The 22,929-nt window shown below is 48.2% G+C and overlaps 9 protein-coding genes across 9 annotated transcripts; 4 read left to right on the top strand and 5 right to left on the bottom strand.

Annotated features, from left to right (window-relative positions):
• Positions 1-296: 296 nt before the first annotated feature.
• Positions 297-1,529, bottom strand: N7506_011797 (zinc-binding alcohol dehydrogenase family protein; the record flags this gene model as incomplete). The annotated part of the gene is made up of 3 exons (XM_056961088.1): positions 297-509; positions 569-1,141; positions 1,200-1,529. 3 exons carry the CDS (start codon positions 1,527-1,529, stop codon positions 297-299), a joined length of 1,116 nt encoding a protein of 371 aa, XP_056805622.1.
• A 2,418-nt stretch (positions 1,530-3,947) lies between these two features.
• N7506_011796 (uncharacterized protein) lies at positions 3,948-4,280 on the top strand (the record flags this gene model as incomplete). Its single annotated transcript, XM_056961087.1, has 1 exon — positions 3,948-4,280. One exon carries the CDS (start codon positions 3,948-3,950, stop codon positions 4,278-4,280), a length of 333 nt encoding a protein of 110 aa, XP_056805621.1.
• Positions 4,281-4,489: 209 nt separating this feature from the next.
• On the bottom strand, positions 4,490-5,651 carry N7506_011795 (aldo/keto reductase; the record flags this gene model as incomplete). Its single annotated transcript, XM_056961086.1, has 5 exons — positions 4,490-5,075; positions 5,129-5,310; positions 5,368-5,425; positions 5,474-5,484; positions 5,571-5,651. Coding segments are annotated over 5 exons (918 nt in total), but the record flags the coding sequence as incomplete, so codon positions are not given.
• A 2,406-nt stretch (positions 5,652-8,057) lies between these two features.
• On the top strand, positions 8,058-9,858 carry N7506_011794 (cytochrome P450; the record flags this gene model as incomplete). Its single annotated transcript, XM_056961085.1, has 5 exons — positions 8,058-8,105; positions 8,156-8,306; positions 8,363-8,850; positions 8,926-9,169; positions 9,230-9,858. 5 exons carry the CDS (start codon positions 8,058-8,060, stop codon positions 9,856-9,858), a joined length of 1,560 nt encoding a protein of 519 aa, XP_056805619.1.
• Positions 9,859-10,324: 466 nt separating this feature from the next.
• Positions 10,325-11,798, top strand: N7506_011793 (alpha/beta hydrolase; the record flags this gene model as incomplete). Its single annotated transcript, XM_056961084.1, has 4 exons — positions 10,325-10,513; positions 10,570-10,708; positions 10,763-10,871; positions 10,928-11,798. 4 exons carry the CDS (start codon positions 10,325-10,327, stop codon positions 11,796-11,798), a joined length of 1,308 nt encoding a protein of 435 aa, XP_056805618.1.
• A 378-nt stretch (positions 11,799-12,176) lies between these two features.
• Positions 12,177-13,974, bottom strand: N7506_011792 (DUF3176 domain-containing protein; the record flags this gene model as incomplete). The annotated part of the gene is made up of 2 exons (XM_056961083.1): positions 12,177-13,255; positions 13,347-13,974. The coding sequence occupies 2 exons, from the start codon at positions 13,972-13,974 to the stop codon at positions 12,177-12,179; spliced, it is 1,707 nt and encodes a 568-aa protein (XP_056805617.1).
• A 1,901-nt stretch (positions 13,975-15,875) lies between these two features.
• On the bottom strand, positions 15,876-16,722 carry N7506_011791 (uncharacterized protein; the record flags this gene model as incomplete). Its single annotated transcript, XM_056961082.1, has 2 exons — positions 15,876-15,910; positions 15,999-16,722. 2 exons carry the CDS (start codon positions 16,720-16,722, stop codon positions 15,876-15,878), a joined length of 759 nt encoding a protein of 252 aa, XP_056805616.1.
• A 3,626-nt stretch (positions 16,723-20,348) lies between these two features.
• Positions 20,349-20,928, top strand: N7506_011790 (uncharacterized protein; the record flags this gene model as incomplete). The annotated part of the gene is made up of 2 exons (XM_056961081.1): positions 20,349-20,682; positions 20,750-20,928. 2 exons carry the CDS (start codon positions 20,349-20,351, stop codon positions 20,926-20,928), a joined length of 513 nt encoding a protein of 170 aa, XP_056805615.1.
• Positions 20,929-21,410: 482 nt separating this feature from the next.
• On the bottom strand, positions 21,411-22,181 carry N7506_011789 (uncharacterized protein; the record flags this gene model as incomplete). Its single annotated transcript, XM_056961080.1, has 1 exon — positions 21,411-22,181. The coding sequence occupies one exon, from the start codon at positions 22,179-22,181 to the stop codon at positions 21,411-21,413; it is 771 nt and encodes a 256-aa protein (XP_056805614.1).
• Positions 22,182-22,929: the final 748 nt, after the last annotated feature.

The following is a 22,929-nucleotide window of genomic DNA, read 5'->3' as shown; positions in this document are numbered from 1 at the left end:
AGAATGAGATGGTTGATCCCTACGGAGTAGCTGTTGCCCAATGACGAGATTTTCAAGAGATGACAAAAAATTGGAACGAAAGGGGCCCAGGCCATTGGCACCTGAAGTCTCAAACATACCTGATTGAGACAAGGAAGCCGTCTCCTGGCTCGAAGAAGTCAAATTCTCCAAATTTAACAAGGTAATACAGCAGACCTACCGTAAACTACAATATTTTCCAAGTCATTCTAACTCCATCTCCGCAAGTTGTATATTCCAATATCATAACCTTTCAAATTCTATTTCCATCCACTACATTACTTGTATTCCGGGAACTCTTCTGCCGTCCACACTTTCCAGACCAGTCTTTCGCCACTGACAGTGCCACTTCTCATGATATCCAGAGCTGTACTAGCTCGCTGTAGCAGTGTACTTCCTTCAATAACTCGCTGACTGTTTGGTTCAATTTTGCCTTGCAAAAGCAAAGCAGGTAAAATTTCCGGCATAAGATTGTCCTTCAGGAAGGCATTCTATAAGGAATATTAGCAAATGGCCATAAAGGATGAAATATTCAAACGAAGACACGTACCGCTTCATAACTATAGCTCACAATACTATGAGTCTCCACGCCGGGTTGCCAATCGGCCTCCATAGAGACATCTGCAGACAGCTGCAGTCCGTTCCCATCAGACAGACCACCAATCACAACAGGCAGGACAGCAGCAACCTTGGAGCCTTCCTGGGTCGCAATCTTCGAAATTGGAAGCAAGGAACCGAACTTAGAGTCCACGCAATCAAAAACGCGAATGGCCTCGGAGGTTTTGCGAGAGTTCAAAAGCTTAGCAATGGATTCCACGGCATCAGTTTTGCGGTAATCCACGGCGTGTGCTGCACCATATCGATAGAGCTTCTCATGGTGCTTGGGGGATGCTGTAACAATGACGTTCTTGTAGCCCCAGTTCTTAAGAATCTGAACTGCAAAGTGGCCAACTGAGCTACCGGCACCCCATATCAGAATTGGCATATCCTGGTCATGAGGCACAAATCCTTGTGGACAAGGCCATGGCAATTCAATCTGGAGCTTTTCCGACAGAGTAAGGAAAGCGGTGCAGAAATTGGTGGGAACTGTCGCTGCCGCAGCAAGAGACATTTCATCCGGAATCTGTGCGATGGTTTAGTCTTAGAGACACAGATGCATGGTGAAGAAGCACTGGACAAACCTTTCCAAAGAGGTGATCAGGTGCAGTCACGTAGATCTGTTGTCCCTTTTCCTTTTGGCTGTGGAACACGAACCCAAACACTCGGTCGCCGGCCTTGAGGCGCTGGACGTCAGTGCCGACTGCTGTTACTGTCCCTGCAACACTATCACCAAGGCATAGTGGGAACTCAGCCATCAGACCGGCATCAACCTGGTAGACATCCAGCGGTGCAGAGGGTACCCATTCCACTCGAACCTGAACATCATGCTGCTGCGGAGTAGCAGTTGGAACTCGCTGGATCGTGAGAGGCTCTTTAAGGCCGGTCGCGATAATTGCATGGTGAGTAGACATAGTTGTTCCTTGTAATGATCGTGACGAGAGTGCTTTTTTTGAACCAAAGTCGTTCGAAGGTGCAGTTTATATATTTAGCTACCCATGACCACGGGTGATTTCCAAGGTTGCGATAGGTAGTACCTGACCAACTCGAAAATTCTATGCCTTCAAATTATTTGCTGCAGTGGGTTCAGCAATAGTACGCTTACAACCCCAAGTAGTGATGAAATAAATCGATCTAGGTCTTCCAAGCTTTGGTTCCCGCTTGCTTGGGCTGTCTCAGATTCATTTGATTTGTACCTAAGCTGTTCAAGTGGGGCGTTGGGGGCCCACTTGCCACAATGGCCCCGGGGACGGACATAAGAAACCGTTAAACCGAGTGGCGTATTTACGGGCACACTTTGTGGCGGCTCCGTATTTAATTAGTTGCCCAGGTGGTCTTCGAAAGTGGAAATCCAATTATCGCTGACCAATCTTGTTCTATCTGTAAACATCTTGCAGACAACCTTCTGACCTCCATATCCTGGTTTCTTCCATCATCGAGGCCCATACAACAAATTTTAAGACCACATTAGCATGGTTGAACGCCAGCACGCTCCTCTCAATGCCTACCACATCAAGTCTACCGCATAATCGTCAGCAACTTATTTCAGCGGGGTCAGCTCTTTCCCCGACTGATGATTGGACCGGTATCACTAATTCGGCTACGCGGAGGAGACTACAGAACCGCCTCAACCAGAGAGCATATCGTGAGTTATCCCATCTCATGTGCCTCCCTTCGGCATGTACCCTGACACTAATACCGTATGCCTGCTTGGAAATACAGGTCTCCGCCAAGAATCAAGCAAGAAAAGTGGAGGTTCACCGGAGCCCTCAGCTGACAGTCACGATGGTATGAGAAATATCACCGTTGGCAATAATTGCGCCGGGTCATCGACGCAACTCTCTCCAGTGATGTGCAGATTATCCGAGGCACAACATGACAGGTGTACTTTCGCTCCTTCTGGTGTACATGAGCTTATGAAGGAATTTGAAGAGAGAGCACTGAGCAGCTACATTGAAGGCTCGCCACAAACAGAACTGCTTATCAAGCTAAGCAGGATAAATGTTCTCCGTGCAGCCTACGACAACGCTGTCGCGATCGGCATGACTGTGGAATGCATGTGCCAGGACGATACAATTTCGATTTTCAGTTGTGCTGGTCCAAATTCACCCCACGAGGCCGTTCCTCTCACTTTACGGGCAACATCATTGCAACAGCAAATCCCACATCACCCATGGCTTGATATTTTCCCGTTCCCACGGATGAGGGACAATCTCATTCTGGCAGGAAATGCTCTTGATGATGATGAACTGTGTCATGACCTGACTGGCTTTTGGGATACTCGTAATGATAATGCAACATTGCTTGTTTGGGGGACGCCTTGGGATCCACAAAACTGGGAGGTCACGGAGGCTTTTGCTAGGAAGTGGGGCTGGCTTCTCCAAGGATGCCCTGAGATACTAATCTCAACCAACAAGTCGAGAGTTGGAAGAGGTGAGAAGTCACTTCGTTGGCGTCAAATCTTCAATGTGGAATCGGAAAAACAAACCTGATGGCTGTTTTCTACGACCCTAACTAATTTATCTCATGACTTACTTCATTTTTTGTTTTCAGTATGACTGCAATGAAAGTCTGATGCTTAATGCATTTTGACGAGTTTTATTTCAGTATTCTTCATGTATTGAGATTCGGTTGATTGCCAAATGTATCTTTTTTTTTCATCTTTTCTGTTCTGGCTTTTGTACTACTGATACTGCCGAAGTATAATCTCACACCCGGGCAAAATTAAGCCGCTTACGCCCCGCTTATTCCTGCCCCAATGAGACAAATGATATCTCTTGCACTATTCCCCACTCGGCCATTTCGCCCCACTCGGATGTGGGGCCCGGGGCTTTTTTTCCCGCGGTCCTCGCCTGCGGTGCTGAGATCTATGTATATTCATGTTCATAGGTGCTATAGGTGGCTATGATTTTTATGCGCTGCCTTTGTATCATGGTAGTATCACTCTTGGTCCGTCACATTTGTTCAAATGAGACGGATTTCTTTTCATACAAGATAGCTCTAAGATATCGCAATCTTTATACCTGTCTCGTCGCAGACCTACTCGATTAACAAAATAAAGAAGTGGGTAAGATTCTCAAATTAGGATTGCAGAAAGCTAAACTGCCTTGGGCTATGTTTGTAATTTGCCACCCCATCAGCGGTACAACGGGAAAGTGTTTTATGTCTCATATGCGTGGGGTATGATCTCGCCGTACAAGCTGAGAGATGCGCCCACCCGGCCGAAGGAAATATAATCAGAAACATCAGTTCCCAACTGGCCTGGAATTTTCTCTCCATTGACTTGTTGACTCAAATATTTTTTCCGTCGTGTACGCGGTACTATATTCAAAATGGTTTGCACTGTCACAGTCCTTTTCCCGAACGACATCAATGCCGAATACGATATCGATTACTACACCAACACGCTAATGACTCACATTGAAAAGTGTTGGACTAAATTTGGTCTCAAGGGATGGTCCGTCACCAAGTTTGTTCCAGGTCTGGATGGAAGCGCACCACTTTATGCATTTGGTAGCGAGACATTATGGGAAAGCGAAGAAGGTATGAAGAGTGCATTTGCGAGTCCTGAGGCTGCGGAGCTTATGCGAGATGTTGCTCGCTTTAGCAACAGGTCGCCTGTTTTTATCATTGACCAGACCACCAAACCTGCCTCTGGAATCTAAGCTCGGTGAGATTTGATACATCCTTGGATTGATCATCGCGTCTGACGTTTTCATATAGGCGGAGAAACAGAGGCAAATTGTTGAACTCGATACATTTCGCAAGGCTTAGTGAAAGGCACCGGTTTGCTGGTTGATGAAATATAGGAGCAGGGTAGAATCAACATTTTCAGACTCCTATTTTGAAACCTTTAGAATACCAAGGCATACATTTAGTCCCGTTGAACTGTAGGATCCCACGTAGAGGGGGAGTAATCATCAGTGTGCAGGAGTCTCATGTCCTCCTCATCCAACTCAAAATCGAAAACATTTATGTTCTCTTGAATTCGCTCCGTAGTAGCAGACTTAGGAAGTTCAACAAACCCCTGCGTGGATTTCATGATCAGAACGCCAGCTTTAAGATTTAAGCCAGGACACGATTTGCTCACCTTTTGAATACTCCAGCGAAGAAGAATCTGGGCTGGGTTCTTCTGATGTTTCTTGCTCAACTTCCCCAAAACGGGCTCATTCATGCGAGTTCCTCTTACAAGAGGGGAATATGCTTCAATAACCGCGCCGCGACTTTGTAGCCAGTGTACAAGCTCCGCTCGTCCAAGCCAAGGATGTAGCTCATACTGACCGACTTCAATTCGTCCTTCTCCCCCATTCTGAATGTACTCTTCCAACTCTTCGAGGTGGTGGATACCAAAGTTAGAAACACCGATCGAGCGAGCTTTTCCCGCTTTTTGCGCCTCCACTAGTGCTCTCCATGAGCCTAATCGGCCATCCTTACCCCCAAAAGGGGCATGGATAAGGATCCTGTCTGGTTCAGCATTGTGGATATATCGTTACGACCTAGGAAGGGTACACACAAGTCGAAATATTCCGTTTGTGCTTGCTCCAAGCTTTCATCAATAGACTGTCTGGCAGCGTCGTATCCGAAAGCTTGCGGGGAGATTTTGGTGGTCAAGAAGACATCTGACCGCTTCAATCCAGCGGCCCGTACAGCGCTTACACATTCCTTCTCATTTTCATATACTGCGGCAGAATCGATCTGTGGAATTGTAATTTTGGTGAGTAAAGATTCGCCAAAGACAAAAGTTCTGCTTACATGGCGGTATCCGGCCTTTAAAGCCTGCCCAGTCAGGGCTTCAGCGAGCGCGCCCGGTCTAAAAATATTAGATCATCTATGACACGCGTAAGACTGCATGACGCACACTTGGTAAAGCTGCAAGACGTTTGTTAGCTGCAATAATCTGTGGGAAATGGAAACATAGCGAGCCAATTTGGGTTCAAGAATTTTCACGCACTTACCCCATAACCGAGTACAGGAATCTCATATCCCGAGAGAATCGCTTGGGTAGAGTTCGAATCCAACCTTTTTGCCATGACAGCTACTGTTGACAGAAAATATTATGGTTGGGATGGGGGGTTGAACGCGTTTTCAGCTTAGTTGTGAGATGTGGGAAAGTATTGATATTTTGTAAACCGAGTGCGTGAGCGAGGTCTTATACTTATAGCATTTTATTCATCCAACCCTGGAGTTACAGATCCTCGCAGGTCATTGGCGGGCATGCATATCATTATCCGTATTATAAATCATAAATTTGCCGTTGGGAGAATGTAAGCTGCTTATTCTCGAACTTAATCCTGATGGGTCTCCCGGGGTTCTTCTCAAGCCCTATACACATCACACCTGGGCAGATTTCACTAACCATCTGGCCAGATCCTTGGGTATTAAGTACGGGCGAGAAGGTGGCTAATTTCAAATTGACACCTGGGCAGTGGTGTTGATTAGCAAGGAAATCGAAAATTTAAGAGAATCTATACTCTTAATCAACACTTTCTGTATAGTTTTTGAAGAACTCTGATACTATAAGGGACGGATATCACAAACCTTGTGATGTGTGGCTAACTATCGAGCGAAGCGCTAGAGCCGTATGTAACGTCGATCGTATGTATTGTGAGAGACGAGGAGAAAAGAAGGAGGAAGAGAGGGAAGCTCCCGATCTACGACTGTCTAGCAACGCGGGGATCCTGCAAACCAGGCAAACACCAGCACCGGCAGTAACAATTTAGGCCTCTTCATAGCCTACGGAGCCCATAACCAAACCCAGTAGTGGGTGGGGCTGGGTTGGGTTATGGGCTTAGACCCAGGGCCCGGGGCCCGGGGCCCGAGGCTAGGGCCCACCCCCGTCGCATGAAGAGCTCTATGTGGGTTTATGTTCGTAAATACTGTGAGGAAAATATTGAGAATCTGTTGCTTTGTGTTACCTCTTCCGGCACACGAAGCCCGTAGCCAGCCCAGTTTGGTTTACCAATGGGCTGGGTTTTGGGCTCGGTCCGCGGCCCATTGGTTGGGTGTCAGGATGGTCAAGTGACTCTATGTCATGTGTACCTAGGGGAAGCAGGGAGATCAGGTGGCAGGAGAGCACCCGCGCGCCTGGGGCGCCTATATGACGACCCTGACAGCTCTCAGTTCTCTCTCTCTCCTTTTTGTCTCTCCAGATTTGATGTCATCGTTCCCTTGGACCATCAAGTACCCTTTTTCTTTTGTGATTTTTGCCATCTCGACATTTAATTTCCTGTTTACTTTGATCTTCAAGACCAGATATGGGTAAAATTAACCTAGCACTTGACTCTGCGTAAGCTGAAATCAGAACACGATCCTTGCATGAATCAACTGTTTGGTGGTGTTTGTCCTGTTTGTCAGGCTCCTTCCAGGTCTAGATGACGCAGATGGCGAGAGCTTCTCTCTGCCTCTTCTTCATTTCTCCTCGTCTCTCAAAATTCTACAATATCGTACATGTCTGTTTGCGGTGCTCCCGTCGATATTAACCTTAGAATCTTAGAGGCCACGGCCCGCTAAGGGGGACCCTAAACTATGGGTCGTGTCCCGAGTCCGGCCCCACAGCCACAAACCAGTTTGTCCTCACTTCAAAATCATCAGCCTTGGATGCTAGCGCCATGTGTTGGATCACAGCGATTTTGATGTATCTACCACACTGGGATGGGGTATTTCCAGTTTTTCAAATTGATGCAAGCACTGACACGTTATCTTAACCTCATTGACATGTAGTCAGCCCCACTCACACAGAGCCCCGAGGTAATCAGGGAAGTTCGTGCGCAGGTGGATTTATGTACCTCCTATCAAGTGGCAGGCGCCATGTGTTCATATCATGATGCAATCTGACTTTCAGCTCTGAGACAGGTCAATGGCCAATGGCTTCTGTCAGGCTGGCATAGCTTCTGATCTTGAATGGTATTGAAGGTCCAAATAACGACAATACTAATGATGAGGAGAGGAAGAAGGAAGAAGGAGAAGAAGCTATGGACCAGCAAGCTAGCTAAATAGCAAAGCAAACAAAGCAAGCAAAGCAAGCAAACGAAGCAAAGCGAAGCAAAGCGAGCAAACGAAGCAAAGCGATGACGCAGGGAAGTATGCAAGCAAACACATGCGAGAGAGATGTCAGGTGATGCTTGCAGAGCATGACAGCTTCTGATTGGGTCGATCCTCAAATCTGGCCTCAGCATACGCTAATGCATGAAGATCCGATAAAGATCGTCGTCGGCGATCCTCGGGTCAGCCACTAACCTCCTGGCGATTTGGTTTCGGGCCTGCCGTGAGCGGGCCCAATCTACAAGTAGCAATGCCTCATCGAATTCTGCGTCTAATTTTTCACCGACAGTGGAACCCCACCTGGAACCCGTGTTCCATCATTATGACATTTTAAAAGATGAAGGGTGTTCTAAATCTCACCTGCTGCTGAGCATTTCGCTTTCCTCCAACCTACGAGCAAAATGAGTTTCAAGGCACTTGTGGCTACGGCCGTCGCCGTGCTATTATATGTATGTTGAGCCATATGGCGGGTAGAGTCTTGTTCTGACGCTTCTATCAGAGCATCGCGCTTGTCGTATACCGCCTGTTCTTCCATCCGTTGGCCAAATACCCAGGCCCTCGCCTGGCAGCCATCACACATTGGTATGCGGCCTTCTACGCGTGGCGGGGAGACCTGCATATTAACAGCCGAGCGTGGCACGATCGTTACGGTAAGAGATCCTCGGAATACAACTTAAAACCGGCATCACGCTAATGATCGAGATAGGTGATATCGTCCGTTTCGCGCCAAATGCACTTACTTTCAATACCGATACGGGAATGCACGCTATTTATGGTGTTCGAGCGAACGTTGTGAAATCAGAAGGGTATAGCTCACTGAGCGCTAGTCGACACACACCCAATACTCTCACAGCGACCGATAAAACTACACACGGGTTCAAACGCCGGATTCTCGCTCAGGTATTCTCTACCGAGGGAATCAAATCTATCGAAGAGCGTCTTTTGACAAATTTCCGTGACTTTGTTGACCTGCTGGGCAAAGAGGGCGATGAATTTGGCATTGCTAAGCCCGGACTTGCCTCTGAAAAGGACAATGAATGGACGCAGACCAAGCACCTGGCTCCAATGTGTGACTGGGTTACATTTGATGTTATCAGTGATCTCTGTTATGGCAAGGACTTTGATATGTTGCACTCTTCTGATATGCGCTGGTTCCCATCGGTGGTTCTCAAAATCACACAGCGCAGCATGACTGTATGTTGCCCTGCCAAGTCCTGATGATTGCGTTTGTTGCACAATGAAAGACTAATGAATGGTTTGTTTTGATAGACTCTTGTCCAGTCAAAGTTTTGCAATTTGAAAATTGACCGATTCTTCATGTCGTCGAAGTTCAAAGATATCGTGAACGCTGGTGATCGAATTGGCGAGCGTTCAAAGGCTCGCCAACGCCTTGGAAATGACATTGAGAAGCAAGATCTCTTTTACCATATGATGAACACTGCGGACCCTAAAACTGGAGCTCATTTCACTTCAAAAGACCTCTGGGTGGAGTCGATGCTCCTGATGACTGCTGGTAAGAATGGGATACTACTTGCTTCGAGTGCCAGGCTAACATGAGCTTGTGGCAATACAGGCGCAGATACTACTGCCACAGCAATGGCGGGCACATTTTTCCATCTGGTGCACAAACCAGATCTCCTCGCCCGCCTAGTCTCTGAGCTCCGCACTACCTTTGCCGATGAAGAAGATATTCACATGGGACCAGAACTCGACTCTTGCGAGCTTCTTCAAGCCTGTATCAACGAAACCATGCGCCTTGCCCCGTCTGTCGCAACGACGATCCCACGTACCGTGCTGAAAGGGGGATTGATGGTTGACGGGCATTTCATTCCCGAGGGTACCATGGTCGGAACAACAACGTACGCCGTACACCGAAACCCTAATTACTTCAGCTGCCCCGACGCATACTTCCCCGACAGATGGATCGTTAACCCTGAACTTGGAGTCGACGAACAAAGCATCAAGACTGCCAAGCAGGCATTTGTGCCATTCAGTTCTGGGGCTCGTTCTTGTGTTGGGTGGAAGCTTGCGTGGGCCGAGTTGAACGTGACTATTGCTAGAGCATTGTTCCGCTATGACATGCGGCTAGCGCCTGATGCTCGCTGCTGCGGTGGGAAGAGGAATGACTGCGATTTCAAGCTGAAAGGATGGGTGACATCAGCAGTGGAAGGGCCGTGGGTTCAGTTTAAAGCTCGATCCTGAAAAGTGGGCCATTTTTCGCTCCTCAAAACCTTTGCGAATTTAGCTAATGGTGGTTTGTTTGTGATGACCCTTGTATGAGAAACGCAACGATTTTCCTAGTGCGTCAGTACGTCAGTTTCAATAAAGTATTCTTCATCCAATGGATCTGTGAACTCACTATTCATAACCAAAATCAATCTCGCGCAAGAACTCTGATCTTCCTAAAATCTCGAAAAGTGGATATAGTGGATATAGTGGCCTTGGGCTGAAAAACACACGAGACCCACATGAGTGGATTCGTATGATGCCATGGTCGATCGATCTGAGACACTTGCTATGCGTTCATGGACATGGGAATGTCGATCATGATGGCGCGTCAGATAAGCAAAAGGTTGGAGGGAAAACCCTCCCCACTGTGGACGCATTCTTCGATTTTTCACCTCATCATCTAAGACACCTGGGCATTCTTACTCAATTGAACCTCACCATGCCTTTTCCCTTCCAAATCAGCGAACATGTGATTGATGGACAGTATATTCGAGAATATCCACGCGCGACAGCTGCTCCTGATAGCCCGCTAAAGCTTTGCATTAAACAATATACCCCGATCGATAATCCCAATCCCCAACCAGGCGATGTCACCATTGTCGCTACCCATGGTACTGGGTTTCCTAAGGTATGTTAGCAGTTGAACGCGACAAAAACTCAACGCATGCTGATATGGTTGCATAGGAATTGTATGAGCCGCTCTGGGAAGAGCTGCTAGCACGTTCCAAGCAGCATGGCGTTCGCATCCGAGGAATTTGGATGGCGGATGCTGCCAACCAGGGAGCAAGTGGAATCTTGAATGAAGACAACCTCGGAAATGACCGTCAGTGATCCCAACGGTCGGGTCCCAATTTCACGCGTAGCTGACAACCCCCAGCTTCTTGGCACGATCATAGTCGTGATGTGGTGCATATGATCAATCATTTCCGAGATCAGATGCCTCGCCCGATCATCGGCGTTGGCCACAGCCTGGGTGCGGTGCAGCTGTAAGCAAATTTCTCATCGCCGACAATTTGAGCGCATAGTCTCTAACGCCCCAAAGCTTGTTCGCATCCTTATTCCACCCGCGATTGTTCACTTCACTGGCACTTATTGAACCACACATGACAGACAACCCCTTAGCGGGTGATGGCCCACTATTTGTAGCAATGTCGACTGCCAAGCGAGATGTGTGGCCTTCTCGGGAAGTTGCCGCGGAGAAGTCCCGCAAAGTTCTGAAAGCATGGGACCCGCGAGTGTTCGAGCTTTGGAAGAAACACGGATACCGCGAATTGCCTACTGCTCTTCACCCAGAAACACCCAAAGATGGAAGCAGCCCTGTGACGTTGACCACCACGAAGCAGCAAGAGACTATCATGTACACTCGACCGAACGTCAACAGGCACGTTCACTTGGGTGTTCCTCACGATCAAGCCCATACAGATCCTGATTCAATCAAGGCCAGTACGGCCCATGATCCCCTCGTTGCCCCTGATGTGTTGGGTCCGCTACTCCCAGATCAAAAATCGTATCGCCCGGAGCCAATCCTGGCGTACAAGTTAGTACCGCATATCAGGCCCTCAGTGCTGTATATTAGTGCCTCTCACAGCCCACTGGGGAAGGGAGGCCAGCATGCGGAGGCTGCAAAGCAAACGGGGACCGGGTTCGGTGGCAGCGGGGGTATGGATTGCGGACGTGTCAAACTCGTCACGATACCCAAGGCGGGTCACACTTTGCCACAAGAAAAGGCGGTTGATACTGCGCAGGTTCTGGGCCCGTGGATCGAGCAGGAACTTCAACGTTGGAGCCAGGATGAAGAGAGAATCTATGGAGGTTGGAGAGATCGCCCCATTAGTGAGAAGTCCAATTTCCCTAATGAGTGGAGAGAGGTTATTGAAAGCCTGCCTCTACCAAAAAGACCTGCCAAGATGTGAAAGCCGAACAACGCTAGGCGTATAAAATGATTGCTGTCGGCTCAAAGATAATCTTCTCGTGTTTAAGGATGAGTATAGTAGGGAGGAGAGCAGATGTGTGCAATAATGGGTTTATTGTGAAACGAGAAAAATGAAGGCAAAGAAGAGAGAGAAAGGGCGAGACCTCTGTGACTCTCCTGATCTACGCTATCTACCTCCAGGGCTCCAGGGAGCCTCAAAACCAAGCCAATGTGGAGATATTGCACACTTTGAAATTTTCTAGAGACATGACTGTCCAAGGTCAAAGTCACAACAATTCCATTTCTTCCGTGTGAAAGGTATAAGCATTACATATTATTGATCCTCTTGGCACAGATTTCCACTTCCTTCGGTATGACACTATGGAAGCGCTACCATGGTAACTTTAGCCTGCTTTTTGACCTGATCAACGCTCTCTCCGGAAGAGTGCAAAAGCCCATACTGCTCATCCTTCTGTAACTGACACCCCAGTACAGCAAGCGCCGAATTCTTCCAGAGGGGCACTCCGCGGCTTTTGCGATTGCGAACGATCGTCAGGATAGCGAGGAGGATCGCGAGGAGCTCCGTCGCAGCTGGAACACTGACGTACCACCAGTGGATGTAAACATATGCCTCGTTCTGAATCACATCCCCATAGGCAGACAGGCTATTGGGTCCGTATCTCAAATAGTCGGTCATTGCAGTCGCCATCTTTTCAAAACGCTTGCCGAGATCTACACTGCGAGGCAGAGCAGCAGAGACACCAAGGTTTGTGTTCTTGTAGCTTCCTTCCACCCATTCCGTAACGATTGTCGTAGAAAGGAAGAAGTTTCTCAACGCCATGAAAGTGATATAGTTTATATCGAGGGCTGGAATATGGACGTCTCCATTTGTCGTTTCGTTGGTGTGTGTACTTGCCAATCTGTCGGTCGGCCATTGCCAAGGATTCTCAACGCCAAAGTCGACCTCCCGCCTGTTGGTGTATGAGATCTCACTGCCATTCGCTCGAGCAATTGAATATTCGTATGCTGCGAGGGAGAGAGCACATTCCGTGATTTCGATGTCATTGATCAGGTAGTTATAGTCTGGGGTCGATCGAAAAATTGCAAACCGCGTGATCTCTGGAAGATTCGAGAGCTGGCCGGAGATTTTTATGCTGGATACTGGAGCTGATACATTCATGTAGTAGGCTGTTACACTGTCGGTTTCTACCCGGCGGCTTATGACGGTGATTTCAGATGGCGTAGTCATATTGCATGTCAGGTGGGCATCCGCCTTGTTGCAGATGGCTGTTTTCAACGTCGCCTGGGTAACATTTTTGCATTCGGACTTGAACCCCAGCGATATGTGTTTTTCTTTCCAGCTGCATGCCCCGGGGCACCTGAATGGCTCTGTAGGAGTGATGCCATAAAGACCCTGGATGATGGCAGACTGCATATCGGGGTCTTGCGGGTAAGCCTCTGGTGAACAGCATGTCAGCTAACATTCTGAAGCTGTTGTTGTTGGTATCAATGTAAAGTGCGAGGGTCTTGTGCGCTGGATACTACTTACCGACAGCAGCGTTGGCCAGGCCGCTGGGTGTGCCATACTTTTCGAGGTGGTTGTAACTGTGCGTATATCCAATACTTGCACTGTGGGCGGGGGTGGAGATGTCTCGCTGCTTTATCAAAATCACTTGTTGTGCAAATGGCGTGAAAGAAAGTTGCAAGATTGTGATTATTGCGCCCAGACTGGCAAGGTTAGGACTCCCACTGAAAAGCCACTTCACAGACCCTAACGCGCTACGACTGACATTGTCAATCTTTTCAAGGTCCGCAAGCTTGCGAGGTTTCTCCTTAAAGTAAAGCCATTTATATTGGCCAACGAATTCGCTTACGCTGAACATAATGAGTGCAGCGGAAGCAGTTGTCAGCATTGAGACCGCTGTGTTAAGAGAAGGTATGCGGGGATGCCACGCAGAGAGAGGCTTGTGGTGCATGTAAAGAAAGATGGAGCCAATTCCAACCAGACAGACCAAGGCACCAAAAATGCCCAGTATTTCGAGCAGCCATTCTTTTTTCGATAAAATGAAATGGCGTTTGTATATGGGGGTATTTGAAACATGCTCCTCGGAGCCTTCTTCAAAAGCGCGTGCAGGCTCATATGGATGAGCTCTTGGATGCCTGTGAAGGGTATTCATGGCGACGATTTGTGAATATCTTTTGTTTTGTGAAGCCTCGGTGTCTCTCAATCTTGGTGGGGAATGGATATATAAGTTGAAAACAATGCCCAGGTGTATTCACCTCCAGATAATCATTCCAAGGTTGCAGGGGTTACACGGTGCCTCGTTCTATTTATGCCCAAATTTGAGCCTCCGAAAAAATATTCGGAAACCAAAGTGAGTAAAAGTCTTTTCGATACGAAAAAAATACTTCACGGTTGGTGCGCCGCGGCAGATACGAGAAACTCGAGTCATGTCCTAAGGCTTTACTGTAGGAGACGACGACATATCCTTTCCCGGTATCTATTCCTAGAGATAGCTGTCTCCGCTTTGAAACCCGGCTCAGTGGTTACCCCGTGATCTTGTTTGACAAGCCAATCAAGACATTCCAAGAATGGTGTTCATATGCAGGCTCACCTGGGCTGCTTACTATCAATCGTGTTCCTTCGGAGGTAACCAACTTCGGTAACATGGCCGAATGTCTTTGAACCCTGCCGATCTTTGCTCAGCCCTGGAGAACATCCTGGTGATGGGCTTGGAAACAAGGAAATGGGGAGTCGTCAAGACTGTTCACCCGGGACCCTCCATGAATAGAATATGGAATATATCCATCTCTACAGAGTACTCCGTGTGATGAAAAAGGCGCACAGCTTGTGCTGTCGCACTTCGTGTTCTCAGGTGGTTCGGGCGAACAGCGATTGTTTCCATCTAAGTCTAAGCCTCTCTGCAACGAGACGATCACCTGGCCATGAACTAGCTCTCTCAATAATGCATGCTGAATGAATATTGAAATTACCTTACGTAGTAGAGATCAAAGACCATGGATGAACGAACAGTAAAATTGACATTATGCTTAAAGAGAGTTGAGTGGGGGCCGCCCGGATAGCACCCGGGTGCGAACCTTAGGGCCGAGCGGGGCTGCATTAGCCTCGCGGAAACAGGACTAAAATGGATAATCACCCGTTAAAGAGAGCGTGGACACCCAAAACCTTCATTTTTTTAAGGTATAAACCGTCCCAGGATGCTACAGCTGAGTAGCCGTAGCCATGGAGTGGATTTGGCAAGACATCATTATTGGACTGTGTAGGTGCGCATGCCACAGTACATACACTGGTACCCAGGGGCGCGGGCCACCACACCCTGCAGTAGTTCGAAGTGTACTCACCTGGGCACCTTTTCAGGGAAAAGAATTGTCTAGACCCATCGATGTAACCATCATCAAAGTTAAAGGTCTCGAAATGCAGAGTCGATTTTTCCTATGTCTTTTAAAATTTTCGGACACAAAAAAATCAACCCAAGCACTGATATTTGGACGCGTGAGCGTAAATGTATTTATCCCAGTCGGACATATTGCGGATTTCCGCGGATCCCGCAGAAAATGCCGTGAACCTCGTCGCACACCTTGGCAGTGCATTGATGCCACCAATAATTTACTGTGTGCATCACTTTGCGATCTCAAGATCCGCGATCAAATGGAGTGACCCATCGCCACTCCCATTTATCTCAGGTTCTCATTCTTCGTGGGACAGATGGATATACTCCGTTTCTACCATGGTATCTCGCATCGAGTTCAGGAAATCTAGCGCCTCCTGGTTGATCGGGACAAAATAATCTTTAGCGAGCCGTAATCGATCACGTCTGGTAGGAACCTTGGAAGCGGCCTCTTTTTGGAGCCTTTTATCCTCGAGAACTAAGGTAATTTCGATCGTGTATGTTCAACGTCGCAAGTTTCGTTTGATGAGAAACAGGGCATTATGATAGCACTCCCTTTGGCAGACGATTCAGCGACCAGGTGGTGGCTGTGAGGGATTCTTGGTTCTGATGATCAATAAGGACTTGCCTGCATCACATGGCTATGCACTGCCTCGGCATGTATGGATTCAAGCTCTCTTGGTACGCTTCTGGGGAAGCCATGCTGTCAAAATCTAGAGCAATGAGTCAATGAGGAGGCCCTAATATGTACCGTAGACTCTCTCATGGCAACATGATATTATACAACTTACACGCTCTTTTTGCCTGTTTACTCTCAGCCGTGTCGTGCCATAGTCTCAACAGCCATGAAGCAACCAGTGCCTCCCTTAATTCTGGCTCCATCCACGACGTGATAATCAATCTGTATTGTCCATCAATAGTCTCCTCGACAGCCATTCTGTGACCTTGGAGATCATTCCACTTATAGCAAGTGCGGCCCGCGGTCCAAGTCGGTTGGATGTCAAACAGAAGGACTTGCTGTGCGTCTTCGCTAAACAACGGATTATCTGAGGCAGTTCTCTTGTGGCTTAGCATTGCTTTGAAAGATGGTCGCTGGAAACGTGATGTTGATGGCTCGAGGCGAATATTGCCCATCATGCCAGGCATCGCAGCAGTGATGTAATATTTAGCAGGTATATCGGTCCGGTATTGCGCATTCGCAGGGTGTGCAAGATAGAAAAGCGGACCTTTGCGTGATCTCAAGTTGTCATAACCCTCATTGCTCGTGATGCTCTCATCAACTGTGTCACTTTCATTCCCACTTTCAGGTCCAGGCTGATTGCACTTCACCCTTTCTAATGTCACAGAAGAGTCCTTGTTGGAGATTGACGTGACATCACTGCTTAATCGATAAAGCGGGGTTGAGGGTGCCCCCAGATCAAGGACGCATTGATCTGACAGGCATAGGCTAGCAGGAGGTTTTTCGCCTGATTCTCTGTCCGAAAAGTAGGATTCGGTTTCCAAACATTTCGGCATGATAACGGTTCAGCGGATGTGAAAGGGTGATTAACGCGAGGTATTATTTCGGTTTTTGAAGTCGGTTATAGTCAGCATTAGGATATGTGGGTTCGATTGCCGTTGGCTTCGGCGGCGTTATGTTGAAGAAGAAAGCCCCCGACCCCGTGGGGGCCTGGGGTGCCGAAACAATGATTTCATAAGCGAATGTCTCGGGGCCGGGGCGGGGATCTACCACTCCTTGCCCGTTTCACCTCCGCGGACTTGTACCTGGTGATCATCGTCAAGCGGGGTCAGGCTCACCTTCCCTAAGAGTTAACAAACAGACTAGTGGAGAGAAACAATCAACTCGATGAGGCATTTTCATCTTCATTCTCGTACCAAGCAGCACTGCCACGATCAGAACAAACAAGAGCGCCAAGTTTGGGGGCGGAAGCGGGAGGGATTACGCCAAGGCCATAAGATTTGATCTAAGGTTTGGGCGTGGGGCTCTTTGATGGGAGCGGTCCCAGCGCCTCGCCAAGTGCTGCAGAACCAGCTAACCTCCTTCATAGTCGTCATCTTACTCAATCTTCTCTATTACACGACTCTCAAGCCATGGGGCCGAAAATTGGACGGGATGCTATTTTGAGGAATGCAAAATGACCATCTTGAAGATCAACAGCTACCTGCCTATTTCAGGTACTAGCGATGGAACGCCCAGAGCGTGACCTCGAAGCCCTCCCATATTGCCGGTCTGTCAGTTTGCGAAATGCCCCAGCTGGCTTGGGCAATTACTTTTCCGGTACAAAAATTTGATCATACACAATCATGCGCTCTACACTGAACGAATTACTAGCCGTGACGCGGGTCGTGGCCACCTGTTTCATGGCCTGGAAGGCCCTTTCACTCTGGGCGGGTACTCCGTACCCCATCATGATAGTCACCACAGAGTCCATGTTTCCTGCCTTTTCTCCAGGAGATGTTCTGTTTATCTCCAATCACCATCAGAATGTTGAGATAGGCGATTTGCCTGTATGCTGGCTACCCAATAGTGCATTCCCGATGATACACAGGGTGCATCGGGTATCACACGAAACGGAAAGTACTGCAGATCTGAAGTATGGCACATACAAAAAATCGTTTCGTTACCAAAGCTGATCTAAACCAAGGCAGCTTATCTTGACAAAGGGGGACAACAACCTTATTGACGATACGGTGATGTATCCCGAGGGTCAGGATTATTTGCTCCGAAACAGCATTCTGGGATTCGTTAGAGGATATGTTCCTTTCGTGGGATGGTTCGTGATTATTATGCAAGATTTCTCACGACTTCGAGAGCTCGGGGCCTGTGTACTACGAGGTGTTGGCTTGATTTGACTTTGAGAAGCAATGTATATCTAAAATTGCATTAAGAATGTATGCTAATCTTGACCTAACCTGGGAAGATCTCGATAATGAACTTATATCTTGGGATTCAGCAGAGCTTGATAAACCTTTGGGTATATCCACATGGGGGACGCAAAGAAAAAGAAACAGGAAACCCATCCCATTCCTGCAGCCTGTCTCAGCAGGGGTGGAGAGCACCTCCTCAAGGACGCAAATAAACTCGTTTTGGTCACCGCCGTCTCTGCGGCGGCAGCTAGGAAACACAACTGAAAGAAAAGGATATCGCGGGACAATGCAGCATCTCCCAGAGACCATCCAACCAGAGAGTGCGACAGGCCAGATAAAGTGAAGATAAGCAGTGCTGTGACTGACTTCTCCAGAGTTGAGCCTTGTCGTATCCCGAACAATCGACGAGAAGCAAGCTGTGAATAATACACGTATGTGGGTATCGTCAGATTGTGCCAAAATCGACCCCAAAAGCCCCGCACACTGGATGCATTCATTGGACTTCCAAAAAGAGGGGGCCAATCCCCTGGATCGTCGAATCGCAGGACGGTCACAAATGCGATGGCTAGCAGACAATGGTAAAATTCCAGGAAGAAACATGCACGCCAAATCCATTGAACTGACATGATGGCTCGAACTGAAATTTGATGGTATGAAAGATTCAAATTGAACTCCATGCTTGGTGAGAAGTCCGTTACCGATACTTTGCCCAGTGCGTAGATAAATATTCGCTGAAATGCAAAGTGTTCAAAAGCCCACAAGGCTCCTGCCTTTAACGCCTGGTTGAAGGCGAAGAGTCCTCGTGAGCTCGTAGCACATGGTACCTTCTTTTCGAGAAGCGAGAGACGAAGTGGAAGTTTCCGAGGATTGTTCCATGTTCTGTAGCAGTCGATAAAGGTCCAGTCATGAGCACCCATCTCTGGATTCACGGCATGCTGATCCAAAGCAAGCGTTTTTGTCGAGTAAAGTAGATAGAAGACAAGCAGGCTTGCAAGGCTGCTATCTGCTCCGGTGATCCATGCTAGCCTGTGGCAAGAAAGTAAAGAGAGGAAAGAAAAAAATAAAACCGGCCCCACGAGCATTAAACGGGTGTACCGGCGCCTTTTGAGACCATTGATGTTCAGAAGACTTGCTATCAGGTAGTAACCCAACGGCAAAAGCGTATGAAAATCCATTTGTGTGCGCCTGACAAAATGAGGGCAAAGCCAAGTGAGAAATGCGGCAGGGTTGAAAACTGACAGAGCCATGATGAATTGTTTTCTTGTACTCTTTGACAAATGGACCCTGATTTATTCTCCACTTTTATCGGGGACTTTGATATGGCTCACTCCGAGCTAAGGGTTGCCGCTCCGTTATCTCGGGGGAGGTCAACTAGGGCTCCAAAGCCCTCGTTTGCGATAAACCACCCACGTTCTCATTCTTCTCGAGCAAAGCTCCTCATTTTTATTTAACCAAGGCATGTATTTTCTGATCATGAAATATCTCGTCACATTATGTCTATGGGACAATAAAATGCGAAGGTTCTGGGACCTACGCTACCATTCTGGGGGCCAAACTCACAAGCGTCCCTGATCTTACTCTCCATTCTGGGGAAGGCTTTTTCTCTGTATCGGTCTCCTCAGCTGGTGGAGTCACTCTTCTCGCATGGGGTCGGTTTTTGACACCCGGTGAGGTATTTTGTCTCATTGGTATATTGCCTTGCAGCGTAGGACGTCCCACTTCTCGTGATCGAGTATGTGGGCCAGTCCTTCTATGTTGGCTGACCGTCTTCAGAATGACCATATGTGGAATTGGTTGTCCTAAAATGGAAGTACGCTGAATCCTGCAGGTGTGCCCTGGGCCAACTAGGTTGCATTGGCAGGTGGTGGATCTACTCTTACAGGCTGCAAGCCAAAGACGCCCCCAATCGACGCTCTCGATACTGACGTAGAAATCCGATGCAACAACTTTGGGGTCATTCCTTGGCTTCAATTCAGCACCTGTTTCATCCTTCCATCCAGCTCACAGCCACGATTCTGGGCCGATCGTCTGTCAGCTGCATTGACTCTTGGATGCTAGCTTCCCCGCTACCCTCCATGGACAGGTTGAGGCTTGAGTATTCACATCAATGGCAGGTTTTACGAGATCTCGCCAAGATGCATGTTGCCAATTTTGACTTCAAAAGGTATAAAGCACTTGTGCTTCTCGCCTCTACCTGGCTCTTTGTCTCACAATCATCACAACAAAGTCTCAATTCACATTATCAAACAGACTTCCCAATTTCTTCAATCAAGATGATGTCTCCATTGTCTCTCAAAGCAGTCGGTGCTGCCGCCGCCGTCTACATGCTCGGCCAGCAGGTCCAGTGCCCACAGATTGCCATTCCTCTCATCGCCGATGCTGTTGCCATGACCGTCGCCCAGGTTGGCTCAGCTGCAGCTTCCTTCGGCGGTGCCATTGCCGCAGGACACTTTGCTGGTGGAGCCAGAGATGTTTGGCTCGTCCAGGGACGTGACACCCAGGTTACCGCCCCTGCTGGTGTGCCTCAGTACAACTTCGACATGTGTGTCGAGAGCCTGTCTGACCCTGCCGTCTCAGTCACGGTTAGCGGCCCTGTTGAGAACAATGGTAAGTTGACCTTTTGAATCCCATACTCCCACCCTCCTATCCTCCGAATTGTGCTCATGCCTCCCAGGTGTCAAGGTTGAGGGCCTGCCTTCTAACTGCATGGTTCTTTCGACTGTTTTCGACGGTGATGCCGCCGGCGGTCCAGTTCCAACCCCCTGTGGCTCTGCCTGTCTGCTATACAACAACTTGAACGCAGACCAGTATGGCCAAATGCAATCCGTCTTCACCAAGTTGAAGAACCTTTAGGTTCAGCGGAATCGGGTCATACCTCGTTTGTGATAATCCCATCCTTGGGGTTCAATTGTTGTGCTGTTGCAGGTGATATGGGAACGAGTTTGAATATTCTTTACTTTGATTAAAGCTTAGGTGATATATCGAGTCATGCATACCTACCTATCGGATAGGATTGCAGCTTGGAAGTTGAATAACTCGCTCAGCTTTAGAATTTGAGATCTGCGTTGATTTAAACATTATTGTAAAGTTTCTCTTTCATTGTAAAATCCATGGATCTGTTACTTCTTACCTACTGACAGAGTACTCGAGGGCTGACTCCCATGGCCTACTACTCTTTTCCGATTGCAACGGTAGTCATCTATTCAGATGTTTCTGAGGTTGGCCTCGAACGGCCTTGATCAAACTTTCGGAGGCAATTGAAAATGATAATTTGCGTCATCTCATTAAAAGATAACCAAAGATTTCGTGTGTACAAGGCTAACAACAATCTAAGATCAACTTTCCGATGGTCTCTTTCCCATATCAACCATAGTTTTACTTGTTTTGCCCTTCACATGCAGAGTATAGAGCCTCATCGCAGTGACAGTCACCATTAGAGCCCAGCGCCTGCCAAATTCTTCCGATCGACCTCTCACAAGCTCAAGTGTGAACGCATGCGTCAGACTAGGCCATGTGACAACCCATTCAAGGAAAGCCACGGTATCGCCATCTTCAGGCGAGGACGACGATGATTGTTGGTTGACCGAAATCTGAACAAGCTTGAAGCCATTCTTTCTACCCTGTCCATCCCCTTTCTTGACCTTTCTCCAAACAAAATCCTCTCGCTTTTCCGCCTCGCCGACCTCAATAGAAAAATGGAAGGCGATGTCATTGTTGGTCCCGGTCTTAGCGCGGATCAGCTCAGTATCCATGGCATCGGACTTGGAATGAGGATCAAGAGGTGGTAGAAAGACGATACCGTCGGGATTGAACGCATGGAGGCCGCGCGACTCGTCGCCAGCAGCAGCAAGAAGTGGGTCGTTGATGCTCATTCCGTCGCGCAGGAGAAACCCGGTCCTCATCCCAAGCGGAGCTCTCCCGCTGTATCCGGATTGCATCTCAATCAAACACAGACGATCTTTGGCGTCCATGCCGCAAAGATTCATGGACTTCCACTTTGTCCACTGGGCGTGTACGTTCATGATGGACGGCAGGTTACCATAACGAGATGATGTCATCAACGTCTCCTCATTTTCAGATGCTTCGATATCTAGGCCTTTGCTCATGGTGTGGTAATAGTGAAAGTTGAAAGGGCCTAGTAAGGATGGTGGACGAGTTGTTTGGAATTGGTTCATAATGTACTTCGTTCTTACTCCGCCACTCCCCACTGTAATCGTTACAGTGGGTCCAGCGTTGATCTCGAATGGTTGATTGGCCTTCAATTGGCATGACACACCCCGTGCAGCAACCAGAGCGGCTGGCTTGGGGCCAAAACCAGGGGCTTGCTTGGCCTAATCATTCCCGGCTTACAGTACCTGAAATCAAAGAGGTGGAATCCTGCTTTGAACTCTGTTCCAAACAAGCAAGTTACCCGTGTAGGCTCGCTATTTCAAGAAATGAATCTCATATAGCAAATCGTTATGATCTATATCTGATCAGCTTTGTATGGTTAGCCGCAGGCGTGTTGAAATTCCTAGGCACTCCATAAAACGTGTAAAGTGATCCAAGAATACCTTGTTAGTACAGCGATATGCCGGTGCTCGGAGAGAAAAAATAAGTAAGAAGGGCCCTCAACACATTGTTCACTTTTGAGTCGAAGACGCTCAAGTCTAAAGACACCGGCGATTATCAGATGGGACGTGGGTGCGAGCCATGGAACCACTGGGTGCTCACCGCCCATTCTTCCGCCTTCACCATTTTGACGGATTTTTGACAATCTTCCGCGGTCCATGCTGGTTCCTCAATCAGTCAGTCCCCTGAGGCCGACTACTTGCCTCCCTGGTAAAATGAATCGAATCTCGCCGGACTGAGATC

This window comes from Penicillium brevicompactum (genome assembly GCF_028827555.1).
Source record: "Penicillium brevicompactum strain IBT 35665 chromosome Unknown utg000009l_segment0_segment0, whole genome shotgun sequence".
Lineage (NCBI taxonomy): Eukaryota > Fungi > Ascomycota > Eurotiomycetes > Eurotiales > Aspergillaceae > Penicillium > Penicillium brevicompactum.
The sequence above is the reverse complement of the archived record's forward strand: the minus strand, read 5'-3'. Positions and strand labels throughout refer to the sequence as shown.